We start from the raw sequence: 20949 nt of genomic DNA on the forward strand, positions 1-20949 counted from the left end.
CTATGAAGCACTGGGACGCTATACTTACCACTCCGCTTTCTGACATTGATTGGGAGCTTTTCTGGTCATCAACAAATCGCCCGCTTTTATCTTCTAGAGTATCACAATCAATGTACTTTCTTATGTGGCAGGCAATATGGACCCCACTTCGCATGTGGAAAGCTAACTTAAAGCAAGACTCTGTTTGCTGGAACTGTTTGAAAGAGGAAGGAACTCTTGATCATATGTTATTTCATTGTACTCTAGTCCGCTCTTTTTGGACCTACGTCTGGAACACCATACAATCTATTACTAACTGCTCAGAAGAAATCTCTATAGACATTGTAATCCTTCGCTCTCAACACCCATGTTTCACACAATCAAATTGTCCACCTAAACTCATTGATACCATGTTGGTGACTGCTCTCATGCACATTCTAAAAAATTGGAAATCACCCTCGCTATTAGATTATACCTTTTGGTGGAACTCTCTGAGTATGTATCATAGATTTGAATCCTATGCATATGAGAAGAGAGTTACATTCCGAACCTGCATGAACTTGAAATACAACAAATCTCCATGGTCATTCTTAGATTCCTATGTACGCTCATCTTCTTAGACACTCCTGTTATCCTTTTCTTCTCCTCTCTTCTCTCTTTCATTTTTCTTTCCTTTTTCTTTACTGCTCTCTCTCATCTTTATCTTATATATCCCTTACATACATTTTTAATAATTGGAGCCTTTGCTCCTATACAGGCCTTAAGGCCTGCCTGTCCCCCCTGAAGGCCTACACCCCACCCCTGAAGGCCTGCCTGTCCCCTCTGAAGGCCTGCACCCTACCCCTGAAGGCAGGCCTATACCACCCTCCCCCCCGGAAGGACTGCACCCCTCCCCCCCCCGGAATGCCTGCGTGTTCCCTCTGGCATCAATTTACCTAATTTCAGCAGCCTGCATAGGATCACTGATGCTAGCGATCTTTGCAAACTGCCATAGGTCTTCGGAGCTGTTTCCTCTGCAGCGATCCTGCCTCTGATGTCAGAGGAGGGGCGGGACCGCAGCAGAGAGAATACAGCTCTGAAGACCTATAGCAGCTTGCAAAGATCGTTAGTACCAGCGATCCTATGCAGGCTGCTGAAATTAGGTAAATTGATGCTGGGAGGCCAGGGGGGAAGCCGGACACCAGCACTTCCCGACTGACCCTCCCCACTCGCCCTCTAAAGCAGGAGAGGCAGCAGCTGGCCAGCAAGAGGCAGCGCTGCCACTCCTGCTTTAGGGGCTAGGGTCAGTCACCGAATCGGGAGGACGATTTTTTGTCGTTGTAAATCAATTTGAATTGATTCACTCAAAGTGAATCAGTGAATCAAATCGATTCGATGTGAATCGAGCAGCACTACTTGTCAGTATGTTTAACAGACTGTGGAGATTGGAATGTAAGAAATGGCTGTTCTGCTGAAAAAGAAGAGAGGAAAGGCAATTCAGAGAGCAGCGTAGGGCCGAGCAGGAAGCAGGAAGAGCTTGGCGCTGTCGGGTGTGCTGCTGGCCACAAAAAGGGAACGGGGACAGAGAGGCTCAGCATGGGGCAGGGCGCAGAAAGATCGCTCATGCCCTATATACTGCTGGACTACCAGGGATTAAAAATGGCAGGCAAGCATGCGCCGGGGAGGGAGGGGTTTAAAAAAAAATTAGTCAGCCGGAGACAGGAGGCATCCTTCCTGTCTCGGCCTGTCACTAGATCACTAGAGGTAGGAAGGTGAGCCAGGGTGCAAAACCTGACATGGAGTGAAGGGGGCTGGGTATAGAGCCTGGCAAGGAGTGAGGGGGGGCTATGTACAGAGCCTAATAGGGCAAGGAAGGAAGAGGGCTGGGTGCAGAGCCTGGCAGGGAGTGAGGGGGTCTGGGTACAGAGCCTGGTAAGGAAGGGAAGTTGGTTGGGTACAGAGCCTGGCAGGGAAGAGGGCTGGATGCAGAGCCTGCCAGGGAGGGAGGCTGGGTGCAGAGCCTGGCAGGGGGGGGGAGGCCGTACTGGGTGCAGATCCTGGCCTGGCATTTGAATATTAAGCCCCCGTCTTACATTCAAGACAACCATTTTTCCTCCTTTTGGTGGGGGGAGGAGAAATGGGGGTATCGACTTATATTCAAGTATACACGGTAGTTGGTTGGGGGTTTTTTTTTCTATGTATTGAGGTACTGCTATCCATCACCACTCTGAAAAAGATTGGAGTAAAGATAGGGAAGCGCATTCATTATATATTGAACAGCAACATATTGTACTTTTGTTGAGAGAGAATACTGCAAGCTAATGCTGTTTCGAAAATGGCAAGATAAAAAGCACCAAGGAAGTGCAGGATCTGGACTCTGAAGAGTACTAGTAAATAAATCAGGTTATGTGTGTTGTGTGCTGTGACCTGGCTTTTCCTGAACTGTGGTACAGCACTTCCTATGCCACCGGAACCACGGAAGGTATGGTGGTAGGAGCTGAAGAGCTGATTTGAGCTTCCTCTACATTACCTACTGTCAGTCCTGAGTAGGGGGAGGTAGTCACATTGATGAGAGTCATGACAAGGATGTAGATTGAGGTAATAACTACTTGATTTGGAGAAGTACCTCGAAACCGAGACTACCTCTTGAGTCAAGGTCATTGTGGATAATTCACTTCCCCTGGCAGACCGAAACAGGACCTTAAGGGGAGGGAGCAGAATGTCCAGGTGCCAGTTTCTGCCAGTCCCCCCATACTGCAGAATACTGGTTTGCTGTCAGATTCCTCCATATCCAAGGGGGAGGGCAGCAGTTCTGAAACTGGAGACATAGCACAACACGAGTTCTCTGCCACCATCAGTTCGACTGGGTGTAGGAAGGCGGTTGCTCTGTCAAGACTTGTAAATAATTATTAGCTAGTTTTTATAAAAATTTCCATCCACATTTAGAACTCACCAGCTTCTTCAATGGCATGTCCCCAATGAGATAAAAAAGAGAGAGAGAGAGAGCCACTGTCACTCATGAATTAGAACTCCGTGGTTGAGGGAGAAAATCAAGATGGTGTCGTTATCTTGTCTGGTCGACTTATTGATTCTGTTCGCTGGCAATTGTTCCCCTGGACAGATCATTACCTTGGCGAGTTCTCACTCCCTATTTTTATGTCCCCTATCGCGACTCAACCACCAAAGAAGAAAACTGCTACTTTTCGAAAGAAAGTTTGTCCAGAACTCTTCTGGTCTCAAGTTTTATCTACCCTCCCTTGCTTTCCCAGGGAAGACTTTATTGATGCAATCTGGTCCAAATGGAACTCCTTTTCAGAATCCATTTATCATTCTTTAGTTCCAGTAATCACTAAATAGATTACTGAAACACAGAAAGCACCATGGTTTTTACCCTCTCACAGAATTCTAAAACAAAATTACAGAACGTTAGAAAAGAGATGGGAAAAAATCTCGCCTTGACTCTGGCAAGTTAATATGGTGATGTGCACTTAGATCCTACAATTTCGAACTTAGGAAAGCAAGAAAATGATGCGTTAGAAGTTATTCGAGACACCCTTGAAAACCAACCGAAACCACAATCTGTACCCACTGAATTCATTATTTCGCTTGCAACATTAGCCATGTGTGAAAATTTTTTTAAGTTTGATGATAAACTTTACAAGCAAACCCAAGGGGTAGCCATGGGGGCTACTTTTGCCCCTTCGGTGGCTAATTTATTTATGATTGCATTTGAAACAACTTGGGTTCAATTTTCCCCATATGAACATCTTATTTTTTCTTGGTGGCGATATATTGATGATGTTTTTATGCTTTGGAAAGGCTCTGAAAAACAACTACAAGCCTTTGTTTCATGGCTCAATACATGTAATACTCATATACAATTTACTGTTGCATTCTCTATGGTACGTATTCATTATTTGGACATAGAAATCACCATTCAACAAGATAATTTCACTACGCGTACCTTTGAGAAACCTCTAGCTAAGAACACCTTTCTTCAATATGGAAGCTGTCATCCAAGACATCTAAAAAACAGCTTGCCATTCTCGCAAATGCTGAGATTAAAAAGGAATTGTTCCTTATCTACGGAATTTAAGATTCAGGCAAAAAATCTCAGTAAAAAACTTAAAGCAAGAGGTTATCCAGCTCATATCATTAAGAATGCATATAAACGAGCCAAGTACAATAATAGAGATTTGTTATTGGAAGAAACAAAACATCCGGCTGGTATATCTGAGGATCCTTGTTCGACGTGTATGTTGAAGCACTCTATATCAAGCGCCCAACTCAAGAAAATCATTAAGAAACACTGGACCATTATTCAATCCCTCCCTGAATTCAAAAATCATCGAATACGTTTTGCTTTTTCCAGGGGAAAAAATCTAAAAGAATTTCTTAGTAAAAATCAGTTTCAAGATAAGGATATCACCCCGACCTGTGTTGGGCATTTCAAATGTGGACACTGCATTTATTGTGATTTTTCTTTACAAATAAAATACTTTGAGAATCCTAACAATTTATCCACATATAAACTGAATCATTTCAGTACTTGCCAAACGGACTATGTGGTTTACATCATTTTGTGTCCTTGCCAAAAGATGTACGTGGGTATGACCACCAGATCCTTTAAAACCCGCCTGGCCGAACACAAGTCCAACATTAAAAGACAACAAATCAAAGAACCGTTAGTACAGCATTGTCTTGAAAATGCCCATACTTCATATGTTGTTGGAGTGTGCAGTTCTGGGTCTTTACTGGAGGGGAGTGCTCGATTTTTTTGGACTCTTTTCTCCAAGTGTGCCCATCCAGTGGTCTTATGAGCTGCTCCTGCTGGGACATCCAGCCACCTTGGAGTGGCACACACTATTCACATCTCACTGGAAGTTTATACTCTCAGTGTTCCTGTTGGCTAAGAGGGGTATACTGCGTATATGGATGGATGAGGATCCCCCACAATTGGAAGCGTGGAGGAGGTCCATGTACGAGATGGCTCGATGGGAGGCGCATGGCTATTCAACTGATGACACTGGTAGAAGAGCTGCATACCAGCACTTATGACATACTTGTTTGACATATTCGGATCTGAATATAACTGATTCTGCAAATTGATCCCGTGTTCTGGCTGAGTGGAATTGCTATTCAGCCTTGGGGTGTATGTGTGTAGATTTGCTCCTGTAAGATACAAATTTTAAATTAGAGGTACTGTTTTGTGTTTTCAGTACTATCTGCTCTTACATTGTAGGAGTGGCAGGCCACTGTTTGCTACTTTGTGTTCTTCCAGTTGTGTATTGCTTTTTGCCTATTATAGTGCTTCTGTTTCTTCAATAAAAATATTTAACAAAAAAAAAAGCATAGTTACTCACCCGGCGTGGATAACCAAAGAAGTGAAGAAAGCGATAGGTGATAAGAAGAATTAATTCAGGAAATGGAAAAGAGGCAAAACTGAGGAGAACTGGAAAGAGCACAGGAAATATCAAAAAGAATGTCACCGTGTGGTTAGAAAAGCCAAAAGAGAATATGAAGAAAGGCTAGCCAAGGAAGCAAAAAATTTCAAACCATTCTTCAGATATGTTAAAGGGAAGCAGCCAGCTAGGGAGGAGGTGGGACCGCTGGATGAAGGAGACAGGAAGGGAGTGGTGAAGGAGGAGAAAGAAGTGGTGGAAAGACTAAACATGTTCTTTTTGTCTGTATTTACAAAAGAGGAAACATCCAACATACCGGAAACTGAGCAAATCTTCAAAGGAGATCAAACAGATAAATTAACATCCATGGAAGTAAGCCTTGAAGACGTACGTAGGCAGTTAGAAAAATTAAAAACTGACAAATCGCCGGGCCTGGACAGAATCCACCCTAAGGTACTGATAGAACTAAAGGAGGAAATAGCGAAACTGCTACAGCAAGTTTGCAATCTATCCCTGAAAACAGGAGTGATCCCGGAGTATTGGAAGATAGCCAATGTTACGCCCATCTTTAAAAGGATCAAGGGGTGATCCGGGGAATTACAGACCGGTGAGTCTGACCTCGGTCCCGGGGAAAATGGCGGAAGCGCTGATAAAAGACAGCATCGATGAGAATTTCGAAAGAAATAAACTTCTGATCACAAGCGAACATGGCTTCTGCAAGGGGAGATCATGCCTAACAAACTTATTGCACTTCTTCAAAGGAATTAACAAATGGATGAACAAAGGGGACCCCATAGACATCATATATTTAGATTTCCAAAAAGCCTTTGACAAGGTACCCCATGAACACCTACTTTGGAAACTGAAGAACCATGGGGTGGAAGGAGACATACACAGATGGATCAGAATTTGGTTGGCGGATAGGAAGCAGAGGGTAGGAGTGAAGGGCCATTACTCGGACTGGAGGAGGGTCCCGAGTGGTGTTCCGCAGGGGTCGGTGCTCGGACTGCTGCTATTCAATATATTTATAAATGATATAGAAACAGGGACGAAGTGTGAAATAATAAAATTTGCAGACTATTTAGTGGAGCTTGGACTAAAGAGGACTGCGAAGAATTACAAAAGGACCTGAACGAGCTAAGGGAGTGGGCGACGAGATGGCAGATTAAGTTCAATGTAGAGAAATGTAAAGTATTGCATGTAGGAAGCAAAATCCCGAGGTACAGCTATACGATGGGAGGGATGTTATTGAGTGAGAATACCCAAGAAAGGGACTTGGGAGTTATAGTGGATAAGACAATGAAGCCGTCGACACAGTGCGCAGCGGCCGCATAGAGAGCGAATAGAATGCTAGGTATAATCAAGAAGGGTATTACAACCAGAACGTTGTATCAGGCGATGGTGCGTCCGCATCTGGAGTACTGTGTCCAATATTGGTCGCCGTACCTTAAGAAGGATATGGCGATACTCAAGAGGGTTCAGAGGAGAGCGACGCGTTTGATAAAAAGGTATGGAAAACCTTTCATACGCTGAGAGATTGGAGAAACTGGGGCTCTTTTCCCTGGAGAAGAGGAGAATTAGAGGGGATATGATAGAGACTTACAAGATCATGAAGGGCATAGAGAAAGAGGAGAGGAACAGATTCTTCAAACTTTCGAAAACTACAAGAACGAGAGGGCATTCGGCAAAGTTGAAAGGGGACAGATTCAAAACCAATGCTAGGAAGTTTTTCTTCACCCAACGGGTGATGGACACCTGGAATGCGCTACCAGAGGGCATTATAGGACAGAGTACAGTATTAGGGTTCAAGAAGGGATTGGACAATTTTCTGGAGGAAAAGGGGATAGAGGGGTATAGATAGAGGACTACTACACAGGTCCTGGACCTGTTGGGCCGCCGCGCGAGCGGACTGCTGGGCACAATGGACCTCTGGTCTGACCCAGCAGAGGCACTTCTTATGTTCTTATTTGACCTGTAGCAAGTGTTCTCTGAGGACAGTAGGCAGATATTTTCATATATTTATTTATTTTATTCTACAAATTTCTATATCGTTTTAAGCCAAAATGTTACATACAAAATATTTTACAACAAATAAAACAGATGAACACAGATAACCAAATCCTTTGTAAAATCAGTGAACAGGGAAAATCATTACTTAAAGAAACGCGTCTACAAACAATTGTGTTTTAAGTAGTTTTCCAAATGTGCTCCTATCACTACATTTTCATATTTGTCCAACGAGGGAGTTCCACAATCTTACCCCTGCACAACAAAAGGTCATTTCGTTGGTTTCCACGTATTTTGGATTAACATTCACTTTCAGCAGTGCAGAATTTTCAGAGCACAATGATCTGGGTAACATAGTTCATGGAGCTTTGCATGGTCATGTACCAAAATATACTGTCACTTTAAAACTTTAGCACTGTCCATACTGCATGTACCTTTTCACCCAATGTCGGCTTGCGGGAACTTCAGTTCCGTCCAGAAGTTAAGAAGCCAGCTAGGGGAAATGGGTGGGTTGTGAGAATATCTGCCTGCTGTCCTCAGAGAACCCCTATTACAGGTGAGTAACTATGCTTTTTCCAAGGACAAGCAGGCAGTATATTCTCACATATGGGACTTCTAAGCTGCCAGGCTCAAGCCACTAGGAAGAGGGTTAAATATAACTTTCATGAGACTGGTTAAATCCCTGAGAATGGAGGGAAGATGGCTTTAGAGAGAATAAATTTTTGAGAATGCCTGATCAAACTGACTGTCTCATCTAGAATGTAGCAGTAATGAGAAGTAAATGTGTGGACTGAGGACCATGGCCACTTTGCAGAGGTCTTGTATGGGTGTGGTGCACAAGTGTTCAATAGAAGTTGCCATAGCTCTTACTTTATGAGCAGTAACTTCGCATCTAGTGTCATCCCAGCCTGAGAATATGCAAGGGATATGCAGTCTGCTAGCCAGCATGAACTAATCTTCTTGGTATCTGGAGCTATCAATCTGTTAGGATTAAAGGAGATAAACAGTTGAGTCGTAGTCCTATGTGATTTGGTTTGATCCAAGTGGTAGGCCAAAGCTCTTTTACAGTTCAGGATTTGGAGAGCTGACTCCCAAGGATGTGCATGTGGTTTTGGAAAGAAAACGTGTAAAACAATGGACTGGTTGAGATAAAATTTTGAAACATGGAGGACACATTTGTTGTGATAAAATCTGATATAGGGTAGATTTGATACTAGTGTTTGTAATTCACTGACTTGACGTACAGAAGTAAGTGTGATCAGTAAAGTCACTTTCCAGGTGAGGTGTTTTAGTGAAGCAGACAAGAGGGGTTCAAATGGTGGTTTCATGAGTATAAAAAGAACAACATTCAAATCTCATTGCACAGAAGGAAAGCTACAACTATCCCATGCTAGTTTTAGCCCTGGACAAAGAACATGATCTATTCAGAATTGCCCCTGTATCCACCTCTTTCTGTAACTTAGTACCTATATTTAAGTGCTATTTATGTGAAATTTGAAAATACTAGGATTTAAGCATGTAAGCACTAGATGTGTGCTCAACACTATTCTATAACTGACATGCGTAACTCAGTGTGTAAATGCAAGGGAACATTCACAGAGAAGCATGGGTGGGGCCAGCATTTATGCACATAACTTAGGGCTCCTTTTATCAAGATGCGCTACGGGGGTTAGCGCATCAGACATTTCATCACGCGCTAACCCCCGCGGCAAGCCAAAAAACTAATGCCTCATCAATGGAGGCGTTAGCGACTAGCGCAGCAGGCGGTTGAACACAGGGTATTCCGCGCATTAACTGCCTACCGCACCTTGATAAAAGGAGCCCTTAGAGTACTGTAGGTTATGTGCTCAAGTGCTGCATTTAGGTGCATGCATTTATGTATGCTATTGACACGGGGTAAATGGGCTTGCCTACATGTAAGCATGTAAATGCCAACTTATGTTAGTATTCTATAATGGAATATTGGAGTCTAGATGCCGTCATAGAAGTCATGCTTAGTATGTTGCATTTTGGTGCCTAACCTGTGTCGCCGTTATGGAATTGTTCCCATACAAGCTTCCTATATGGGTTTAGTATTTCAGTAATTCTCCAGGCATAAATGAAGACTAAATTTTATTGTTTTAAGAATGTTACACATAAATTGAAATATAATTTACTTGTAATTTATGACTTTAAATATAATATAAAATATAGCAACATTAAATTATATGTGATTTCTCTCAAGTGGTTAAAAAATTTTCTTGTGCAGACAAAAAAAGTAGTATTAAAATTAGAGGCAGGCAATACATTTTCACAGCATAGAAAGTAGAGAGCTTACTGATTTGCCTACAGTTCTGAAGAACAAAAATGGCTGCTTTGTTCATTTCTTCATCATGAAATTCAGTTAACACTTGAATCATAAGTGGAAGACCACTATTCTTTAGCAGGTCACACTGATTTTCTTCTGTAGAAAAAAGCATTTATTTAAAACAAGCCACAATCTTTATAAAAATAGCAATGTCATATACTACCACTCATCTTTTCATTGGCATTGGTATCCTCCATGATTCCCCTTCCCCCTCTCCGACCTCTCAAGCAGGATCTCCACATTGATTATTTTTCCTATTTGGGCACATATGAGATTGTAAGTCATCCTCCCTTTCCTGTACCCCAAAATCAACAGGAAAAAGGCCTTGTGCTTACCTACTGCCAACTAGCTGTGTGGCACTTCAATGACACTCATCATAGTTCATGTCATGAACTACAGTACACAGCTAGCTGGCAGGAGACCCTCCTATTACTAACCAAGGATATGAGGGATATCCAGGAAGAAGAGGATAGCTAGGGTTGGGAATAGGATAACAGAAGCTACAGAAAGTGGTCCTGAAATGTGAGAGGACTAGTCAGCAAAGACAGGTTTGAGGAGTTCCTCCTGCCAGTTGGGGTGAGTAGGTACTGCCTGAAGTGGAGGATGGCCATAGGAAGAACAGCAAGAGAATCAGGAAGAATGATTTAGCATTGCTATGATCACTGATGCAACAACACTTTCTGCTGTTCATGGATTACATCTAACGTTATCATTGGGATCAAGAGATAAATCATTGTACAGTAGAATCTCAGTTATCCGACCACTCATGGGGATTGGTGGATGCTTGAGAGTAGTTAGGGAAAGATAAGGAGTGTCTAACCCGGATCTCAATTCCCTCCCTCTCTCTCACCCTGAAGCAGCAGCGACGATCCTGAGCTGTGAACCCTCCCTCACAACACATCAGAGGAAAGGCGCTGCTGGAGTTGGCTGCGAACAGCCTGTTTTCAGTGCTGCCTCTGCTGACCGGCTGCTGCTTCGGGTACGGAAGAGAGCGGGAGAGGGTTTGTGGCTCAGGACCACCACCGCCGCTTCTGGGAGGGGTTCAAGGCTCAGGACCACTGCCGCTTCTGCTACTTTGGGGAGGGAGGGGGGTATGCAGCTCAGGACTGCTGCCACTTCTGCTTTGGGGCTGGAGTGAGTGGGGGGTTTGTGGCTCAGGACTGCTGCCACTGCTTTGGGGCATGCTTGAGAGAAAAGGAAGGGAGGTTCACAGCTCGGGACTGCTGCCGCTATTGTGGGGGACTTTTTTTTTCCCAGCAATTTTTTTTTGCCAGTTGGGTGAGAGTGCCAGTTGCTTGAATACAAGATAACCGAAATGGAGAAATTAGGTTCTTACCTGCTAATTTACTTTCTTGGCAGGAAGGGGGCTGGGTGCAGAGCCTGATAGGGCAGGGCACTTGAATATTAAGCCGCCAAATTTATATTCGAGTCAACCATTTTTCCTCCTTTTTTGGGGGAAAAGGAGGTCTCGACATATTCAGATCGACTTATATGCGAGTATTTACAGTAATTTCAAGATCTCACATGCTTTCAGTGCTCTAAGGGAGTAATTCATCAAGTAACATTAGGGCTTTAAGTTGTGTTATTTGGCCCTTAACGTGACTTAAGCTACTTGACTAAAAATACTGCAGAAATAATTAAGTTGCCTCTGGTTACACAGTAATGATATGCAAAATATACAAATGCATATTTTGCATCTATTACAATGCAAGGCCCTAATGTGAAATAGCAGTGACACAATACAAGTCATATTAGGGTCCAAAACTCACTGCAAAATAACCCCAGCTTTTTGCTGGGGTTATTTTACCATCTGGGAGCATTGGGCCACAAAGCCACAACCCAATGGTCCTGGTTACCCCTCCCCTGATTTTAGCCCATCTCCTGTGCATGCCCTCTCTCCCCCACAGCTACCTTTCACATTCATTGGTGGTCTGGGGGGGGGTTGTCATCTGGTGGTCAAGGAGTCTTCAGCAGGAGTGATGCTCAATCACTTCTGCCCTATTCTATTTTGGCATCTAAATGACGTGACTACTATTAGGGGTCATATTTCCATATAAAAGCTGCCATTTGGAAGCTGAAGCTGCACAGGGCAGGAACAATTGAACATTGTTCTACTGCAGCAGATAGAATATGGTCTCAATTCCCCAACATACAATGGCCTGAATTCAACAAATACTACAAAAAATACAGCCATGCATCCTGTGACCTCAACAACTGTCCAACATACAATGGCCTGAATTCAACAAATACTACAAAAAATACAGCCATGCATCCTGTGACCTCAACAACTGTCCACCATATCTCCTACAAACATCCAGCACAAAATTCCGCGCTCTTCTTCTAAACTGGATACAAATCTCGCTAATAAACGGCCACTACTCTACCAACCTCAGCGAAATCATCATCACCCCGATCCTCAAAGACCCCAAAGGACCGATAGACCAAACAGCCATTGCCTCTATTCCACTCTACGTCAAAATAATAGAAGGACTAGTTGCCAAATTCCTCTCCAATTACCTAGAAAACCATAACATACTCCATCCCACACAATCCGGCTTCAGAAACAACTTCAGCACGGAAACACTACTAGGATCTCTCTTGGACACAGCCAGACAACATCTCAGCACAGGAAAAAAAATGATGCTCATACAACTAGACCTTACCGCTGCATTCGACTTGGTGGACCATATCATTCTACTACAAATCCTGGATACAATAGGTTTGAAGGATTCCTTAAATCAAGAACCTATAGAGTAAAATCAGACAAACAAAAATCTGAACCTTGGTCAAACCCCTGCGGAGTTCCCCAAGGATCCCCTCTATCCCCGACTCTCTTCAATCTCTATACAGCCTCCCTCAGCTCTCACCTGGACAAACAAGGCATAACCTCCTACAGCTATGCCGATGACATTACCATTCTCATTCCCTTCGATCAACCTGAACTCTCCATGACGAACACAATATACCAAACACTAAAATCAATAGCAACCTGGATGAAAGATCACAAACTGAAATTGAACCCAGATAAAACGAAATTCATCCTCCTAGAAAACAACAAAATACCAACCATAACCAACATTGAAATCAACGCAATCAATTACCCCATACAAACCACCCTAAAACTGCTAGGAATAACTATCGACAGATGCTGCACCATGCAACCGCAAATCAATAAAACAATACAAGTCATTCTTAGTCATGAGAAACTTAAGACAAGTTCGGAAATTCTTCGAGAAAACTCAATTCCAGCTCATAATTCAGTCCTTAATACTAGGCCTACTTGACTACTGTAATATCCTCTACCTCCCATGCCCTACAACCATAACAAAACAACTACAAACTATCCAAAACACAGCACTAAGACTCATCTACTCATTAAAGAAACATGATCACATTACAGAAGCATATCTCCAATCGCACTGGCTTCCGATCCCAGCAAGAATACAATTTAAATTCTACTGCCTACCAGCGTTCCCGCTAAGCTGCGCTGGGGTGCGCTGGCGCACAAAATATTACCTCGCAGCGCACAAGTTTCTCGTCACAGCGCACACAGTGTAGAGCACAGTTCTTCAACCGCCGGTCCGCAAACAAAATCTTGCCGGTCCGCGAAGGATTTGGTCCCCGCCGCAACGAAAGGCCGGCGTCAGCTGACTTGCAACTTCCTGTTGCAGTCGCTGTGCCGGGACTCCTGCCTTCGCCGGGACTCCTGCCTTCCACCGCGTTTGCCTCCTGCCTTGTCTCCGCACCTCCAGACCAGCAGCGGCAGCTGTGTATGCTTTTAACTTCGGCACAGAGCTGCCCCTAATCAATAGTTTAGCGCGGTTTCATAAGGCAGCCTCGGGGCCTTTGCTAGGCCGGCCCACATCGCATCATCGAAGCGGGCCGGCTATCAAAGGCCCCGAGGCTGCCTCATGAAACCGCGCTAAACTATTGATTAGGGGCAGCTCTGTGCCGAAGTTAAAAGCATACACAGCTGCCGCTGCTGGTCTGAACTCTTGGGCCGCTGAAGGAGGGCAAAAAGCAGCTGTCCTGGAGGTTTCCCTTCCTCTCGCCTTTACAGGTTCCTTTTTTCCACCTTTTTTTTTTTTCCTTCAAACGGCAACGGGCCCCAGCATCGACATCAATCAAGTAAGTTCCACTGTCAATCAAGCGGTTCTGCTCGGCCAAAGCTTCCCCTGTGACATGAGCCACCCTCAGGGGAAAGAAAGTGACCCACAAAGGTGAGGGGAAGGGGGGCAGATGATGGAAGTTGGGGGGGGGAGAGAGAGAGAGAAGGGGCAGATGATGGAATGGAGGAGATGAGAGAGAGAGAGAAGGGGACAGATGATGGAAGTGAGAAGAAGGGAGAGAGAGCAGAAGGCAGATGGATGTCAGTTGAGAAGGGAGAGCAGATGCTGAATGGAAGTGGGGAAAGAACACATACTGGATGGAAGGAGGAGATAAATAAAGGGGGAAGAAAATAGTAAGATAATGGAGGGGTGAGGGAAAGGGGTGACAAGCTGTGTGTAGACACAGTGAAAAGAGGGAAACGGGACTAAATAGTAAGAAAGAATTTAATTTAGATGGAGGCAGAAAATAGAGAAGGAAGACCAGAGAAGAAAAGGGAAGAGAGAGCAGAGAATGATCAGATCTGAGTGGAGGAAATGAGAAGAGAGATATGCTAAAAACCACAGGGGGGAGGGAAGGATAGAGATGCCAGACCATGAGGGGAACAGAAGGAAGATGATGGATGCTAGACCAAATTGGGGGGTGGGGGGGGGCAGGAGGAGAGATGGCAGGGAAAGACAGACAGTGAATGGAAGGGGCAGATGCTGGACTGAAGAGACAGAGAAGGTTATCATGCTGCTGTACCGGGCCATGGTACGCCCTCACCTGGAGTACTGCGTCCAGCACTGGTACTTTAAGAAGGACACGGTACTACTCGAAAGGATCCAGAGAAGAGCAACTAAAATGGTTAAGGGGCTGGAGGAGTTGCCGTACAGCGAAAGATTAGAGAAACTGGGCCTCTTCTCCCTTGAGCAGAGGAGATTGAGAGGGGACATGATAGAAACATTCAAGGTACTGAAGGGAATAGACTTAGTAGCTAAGGCAGGGAGAACGAGAGGGCACTCTCTAAAGTTGAAAGGGGATAGATTCCATACAAACGTAAGGAAGTTCTGTGGTAGAAAGCAACATATTTATTTGGCTCATAACTTGCTGGCGCCCGATATTTTTAGCTCACAGTGAAAAAAGTTTGCTCACAACACCCGCCCGCTTAGAGGGAACACTGCTGCCTACTATTTAAGACTTTATACGGAGACAGTCCAAACTACCTGAATAACCACCTCATCCACAACACCGCAACCAGACATAGGAAAACTCACACCCCATTCTCATACCCCCCAATTAAGGAGGTCAAACGGAAAAAACTATATGATGGCCTCCTGGCCACTCAAGCAGCCAAACTAGACAACCAAATCGCCAATCTACTGACGGCATCCCTCGACTACAAGACTTTTAGAAAAGAAACAAAGACCATACTCTTCAAGAAAACTCTGAAAAAAGAAATAATACCGCAAGTCTCAAACTCCACCTCTCACTAAAGCCAACTACCCCAAACAAATAACCTTACCCATTTCTTACTCTTTTTGAAAATGACCAATTTTTTTTATTTTTTTGTAAGTTCTTGTTGTAATACATCTTGGATAATTCTTTTGTAATCCGCCTTGAACTGCAAGGTAATGGCGGAATAGAAATCCCTAATGTAATGTAATGTAATGTAAAGAGCTACCTGGACAACCAATGAATTTGAAAGGTAGACCTTTTGGGGGGCGCCATGTGGGGTGAGGGCTATAGATAAGAGGAGGGGTTACCAGAAGCCTGGGGGGAAACACCTCTGCAGGCCCATGAGTATCAGGTTGCAGCTTTGTGGTCTGATGCTCCTGGGATGCAGGGCTAAATCTGATTACAAGGTAGCTTGCAAGTGGCATTATTCCTCTAAAAGAAATTAAGCAACCTTCTGGGATTCAGCAGGTGAACTCTTACTGCACCTACTTTTAATCAGGCACAAAAGGGAAATTTTTTGCCAGGACAATATACCATGGTAATTGCCTTGGAAAATTGTCTTCTTTGTTTTCCATATTTTTAATAATATTCAAGTTATTCCTATATGCACTGGTCTTTTCATATACACATGGAAAATTATTCTGTGCTGCTCACCAAAAAACATTCTGTCTTGATCTTCTCAATCACTGCAATTACAAGCTCATAAAAATAAAACAGATACTTACCGCAGTCTTCTGTGCAATGTCCAAGTGTAAGTACAATACTAAATCTGTCTCCTGGACTGAGACTGGTAGAAGATAACAAAACTAACAGATTTGACACAGTGTTATATTTTGATAACACAACACTAGCGGTAGCTAAAAAAAAAAAATCAACAAAAAATTGCAGTGAGAACCATCAACCTACTGTTCAATTTTGACATTTTTTGTTTCTCATATTCCATATCTAACAAAAATCCTTAGAGCCCCATGTAGCAATCAGTTATCACCTCCTTTGGACCTTTATAATGAGGTGAGAACTTACAAGCATGAAAAGCATATAGCTAGACAGATGCTATATTAAGCATTGGGGGCGTTTTCTATAGAAGACAGGTAAGCATACTGTTTAAATTGGTCATGTAGACAAAATAATGGCTGTCATTATATGAAGATTTGTTAGTTTGGTCGTTTTACAGTAAATGCAACTGAGATGAACAAGCTATGTATTAGGCATACTCAGTGTTTTTGTTCCAGCATTATGGGCCAGTGTTAAACACCAGCATCTTTTCCATTGCCTGCTTTCATTGTTCCACCAGTCTCCAACTGTACATGTGGCCCAGAAGTCAAGAAGTGATGTCACGAGTTGGTGATGTCATGGCAGTATGATAAACAAGACTATTGCTCCAATTTGTATCCTTCTTCCGAGGACAGTGCTGAATATGTGCAGTGCTATTCAGGGCCGCCATCAGAAATTTCTGGGCCCCTTACTGAGCAATCCTATTGGGCCCCCCCACGCACCCCTTCCCCCCCCCGATCCCCCCTTCTTCCATGGGCCGAATACACACATACTTTTCTCTGTCGCCGCACTCTTTGACCAAAAGATTTGTAAGCCTGCAACCACGTCAAGGTAGACTCTTTCAGCAGGGCCCTAACCTAACCTAAACTAAACTAATCTATACCTATCTATTCTAAACTAACATATGTCTAATACTGAACTAATAACAAACTAACAAACATCTGCATAATAAATAATAGTGCTAGTAGCTATAATTCACTTTTGAATGTAAAATCTCAGTTAAGGATTTCTTTTGACCTTTGTATGCCAGAAGTAGATCACAATTGCACAATATTTTTTGTAACAAGTATTAAATATGTTTTTATAAATACTGTAAGCTTAATAAATATATCAGAAAAAACTACACATCTGAGCGCATATCTGAACATACACATCTGTATGATCCCATCCTCCTCAGCTTGCCTATAGCTGCATCATGCATGTTAAAAATGTACGATATGCTGATATGTGCACCTTCCTTCCTTCCCATCCATCCTCCTCAGCCTGTCCTTACACATCCACAGCTGCATGTTAATGATGATATATATGTTATGATGATAAATAAGTGCATATGAGCACATCATTAACATGCAGCTATGGATGAATATAAAAAAGAAACAATATTCTGTACAATTGTCAATTTAAAAATCAGCGTCTTCTCCCTACTTTCTCTTCCCCATTTCCCTTCAGCGTCCTCAGCCCACTCTCTCTCCACTTTCCTTCAGCGCACGCACATAAAAACAAGCAAGTAATTTATATCATTTTCATTCTATTCATTCATAGAAATTAAAGTCTAAATAATGCCAGTCACATAACAAAACATGATTTTACAAAAATAATTCCCTGCACAGTCAAGCCTGCAAAGATTACTAGATGCCTTTCAGCAGCTCCCCTCCCTCCCTCCCCCTTACCTTTGTGGCTAAGTCAAAATGATCTACCAACAATAAAATTTTAAAAACACAAAGCATGCTGTACGCAGAGAAAATGTTAATTATCATTTATATTCCGTGGGTTTTCAAAGAGGTCAAGGCAGATGACTTTATGCAATGTCACCTCAGTAACAACTATACAAAAATAGACAAATATTCCCCCTCCCTTTTTACTAAAACGCGATAGCGGTTTTTAGCGCAGGGAGCTGCGCTGAATGCCCCACACTGCTCTCAACGCTCATAGGCTCCCTGCGCTAAAAAACGCTATTGCGGTTTAGTAAAAGGGGGCCATAGTGCAAAATATAGACAGCATATATAAATTCTCAAAGCAGACACATTTTGATCACTAAATTGAAAATAAAATCATTTTTCCTACCTTTGGTAATTTCATCAGTCTGTGGTTGCACTTTATTCTTCTGACTGTGCATCCAATATTTCTTCCCTTCTTTCAGCCTCCTGAATGCTTCCTCTCCTCCAGATCTCATTCCCTCCCCAAACTTTTTCTTTGTTTCACCCTGCCCCTTCTTTCTTTTTCTCTCTCTCCATACCCCCTTTCTTTCTGTATGTCTGTTTTTCTCTCTCTCTCACCCTGCCCCCTTTTCTCTTTCTCTCTCCACACCCTCTTTCGTTCTGTATGTCTGTTTTTCTCTCTCTCCGTGCCCCATTTTTCTTTGTTTCACCCTGCCCCCTTTCTTTCTTTCTGGCTTCCTGTCTCCCCCTTTCTTTCTTTCTTTCTCCCTGCCCTCCCCTATGCCACCACCATTGGGAAAATGCTGCCACCGCCACTGGGGAATAGGCTGCCACTGCCGCCATCGGGAACAGGCCGGCGCCGAGTTCGCCCTGCTTCTCTTCCCTGCGGGGCCGACCAACTCTGGCCACCCGACGTCAATTCTAACGTCGGAGAGGACGTTCTAGGCCAGCCAGGCAGCGATTGGCTGGCCCAGAACGTCCTCTCCGACGTCAGAATTGACACGAGTGGCGAGAAAAACTTGATCTAATTCATCATTGGCTGGATAAAAACAGATTGGCACTCAATATCAAAAAAACTAATGTCATGCTTTTTCCTTGGAAGGATAGTTTCCCTCTTGTTACTCCTATTTCAATTCAAAACGTTCCCCTACAATCAGTCAAAAATATTAAAATTTTAGAGGTAATCTTTAATAATAAGCTTAATTTCCATGACCACATTAGTAGCATTGTGAAAACTACCTTTTATAGGTTACGTAAAATTCGCTCCATCTCTAAATTTCTATGTCCCAAAGCACTTAATATACTGATACACTCTTTGGTGATGTCTAAAATCGACTACTGCAATTCTCTATTTAAAGGAATTGCTTTACATGAAATAAAACGGCTACAAATTATACAAAATGCATCAATTAAACTATTAACCAAGTCCAAAAAATTTGACCATGTAACACCACTTCTCAAAAATGCTCACTGGCTCCCTGTTATTCACAGAATTACTTATAAACTGTGTATAATCATCTTTAAAACCCTATATAATATGACCCCCGCATTTTTATTTAAGTTACTTATTCCATATTCTGCAAGGAGAATTTTAAGATCTAACGAACAAAACTTACTGTCTATTCCCTCACTGAAAATTATTAACATGAGACGACAATTTATTTTTTCATGTACAGCACCTCAGACTTGGAATGCCCTCCCTATTTCTTTAAGGGAGGAGAAGGAATTTGGGAAATTTAAAAGTAACTTAAAAACTTTCCTTTTTAAAGATGCCTTTGCAACCTAATTTTATTATCTTATTACTCTATTTTACTTTATTATACCTTTTTTATTTATTTCCCTTTTGTATTTTCCCTTAATGTTTCTTCTTTACTTTATGAATTGTATTTTATCCCTCCTTACCCAATGTTTAGAATATGTTAAACTGAGTGCAATTTAGTTTTATTTAAGTATTTGTAAGTATTGTATTGTCCCCTAACAAATGTAAATTTTAACGTGTACATCGCTTAGAAATTTGATTAAGCGATTAATCAAGTCACCTAATAAACTTGAACTTGAAACTTGAGAGTTGGTCGGCCCCACAGGGAAAAGCAGGGAAAACTTGGCGCCAGCCTGTTCCCGATGGCGGCGGTGGCACTCAAGTGGCTAAAGAGCCGCAGTTTGCCGGCCTAGGGAGAACACTGGAGGGTGGCCAGCTGTGCACCCCCTTGGGACGTAAACCCGGGGTGGGGCGGACCGCCCCCCCCACCCTCCCCCACCTTGGTATGCCACTATCTGTACCTCACTCCCTCCCTATGACCAAAAATTCTCCTTTCTTCTATTCCCCGTGTACACAACCATCTCTTTCCCTCCCTTCCTCTCTCCCAAGTCCATGCCTTCTGTGTCCAAAAACACATTCCCTCCCCACCTCAGCATCTCTTTCCCTCCCTTCCTCTCTCCCAAGTCCATGCCTTCTGTGTCCAAAAACCCATTCCCTCCCCCACCTCAGCATCTCTTTCCCTCCCTTCCTCTCTCCCAAGTTCATGCCTTGTGTCCAAAACGCACTCCCTCCCCCCTTTTGTGTTCCGCGTTTGCCTCCCAGCCCATCTTTGCAACTTTCTCAGCAAAACGGAGCTCGAGCCGAGAGGCTTGTCTCCTGTTTCCTGCCTGCCCTGCCGCGCACAAATAGCCGACCGGAAGTATTCTCCGACGTCAGCGCTGACGTCGGAGGGCAGGCTTTGCTTAAGCCCTCCCTCTGACGTCAGCGCTGACATCGGGGAACACTTCCGATCAGCTATATGTGAGCGGCAGGGCAGGTAGGAACATAAGACGAGCCTCGTGGCTCGAGATGTATTTAACTCCGCGGGTCCCCCGTCCAGCTCTCTCCTGTGCACTTGGGGCGGACCGCCCCCCCCCCCTAGGTACGTCACTAGGACCAGCACCGGTCCGCGGACCGGTGGTTGAAGAACTGTGGCCTAGGACCCTGGGGGAGCCCCGGCCCCCTGTCAGCTCCGGGCCCCTGAATGCAGGACTGGTAGTACTGCTCTGATGGCGGCCCTGGTGCTATTTATTTTTGTGCCTGCCTTCTTCTTCCATTCCTGCACTTCCTGTTCAAAGGAGGAGGGCCACAGGGACTGTTGACATGTTCAGAGACTCTGTGGCCTGCACAGCTGCAACTGTTCAGAAGAGTTTGGGCAGGTAGAGAGGAGGGAAGAAAAATGGAAGGGAGAGGAAGAGGAAAGAATTATGAAGGAAAAGAAAAGAGTCAATGGAGGGGAAA

General features: G+C 43.7%; 1 protein-coding gene across 1 annotated transcript in view; it reads right to left on the bottom strand.

The window, feature by feature from the left end:
- Positions 1 to 20949, bottom strand: part of TERB1 (telomere repeat binding bouquet formation protein 1) — a 239052-nt gene that overhangs the window by 167539 nt on the left and 50564 nt on the right. Inside the window, exons 8-9 of the mRNA XM_033941426.1 lie at positions 15984 to 16115; positions 9685 to 9810 (exon numbers count right to left, since the gene is read on the bottom strand). Of these exons, the coding sequence (XP_033797317.1) occupies positions 9685 to 9810; positions 15984 to 16115 (258 nt within the window). The remainder of the gene's footprint in view (positions 1 to 9684; positions 9811 to 15983; positions 16116 to 20949) is intronic.

The sequence above is a fragment of the Geotrypetes seraphini genome, chromosome 4 (genome assembly GCF_902459505.1).
Source record: "Geotrypetes seraphini chromosome 4, aGeoSer1.1, whole genome shotgun sequence".
Classification (NCBI taxonomy): Eukaryota; Metazoa; Chordata; class Amphibia; order Gymnophiona; family Dermophiidae; genus Geotrypetes; species Geotrypetes seraphini.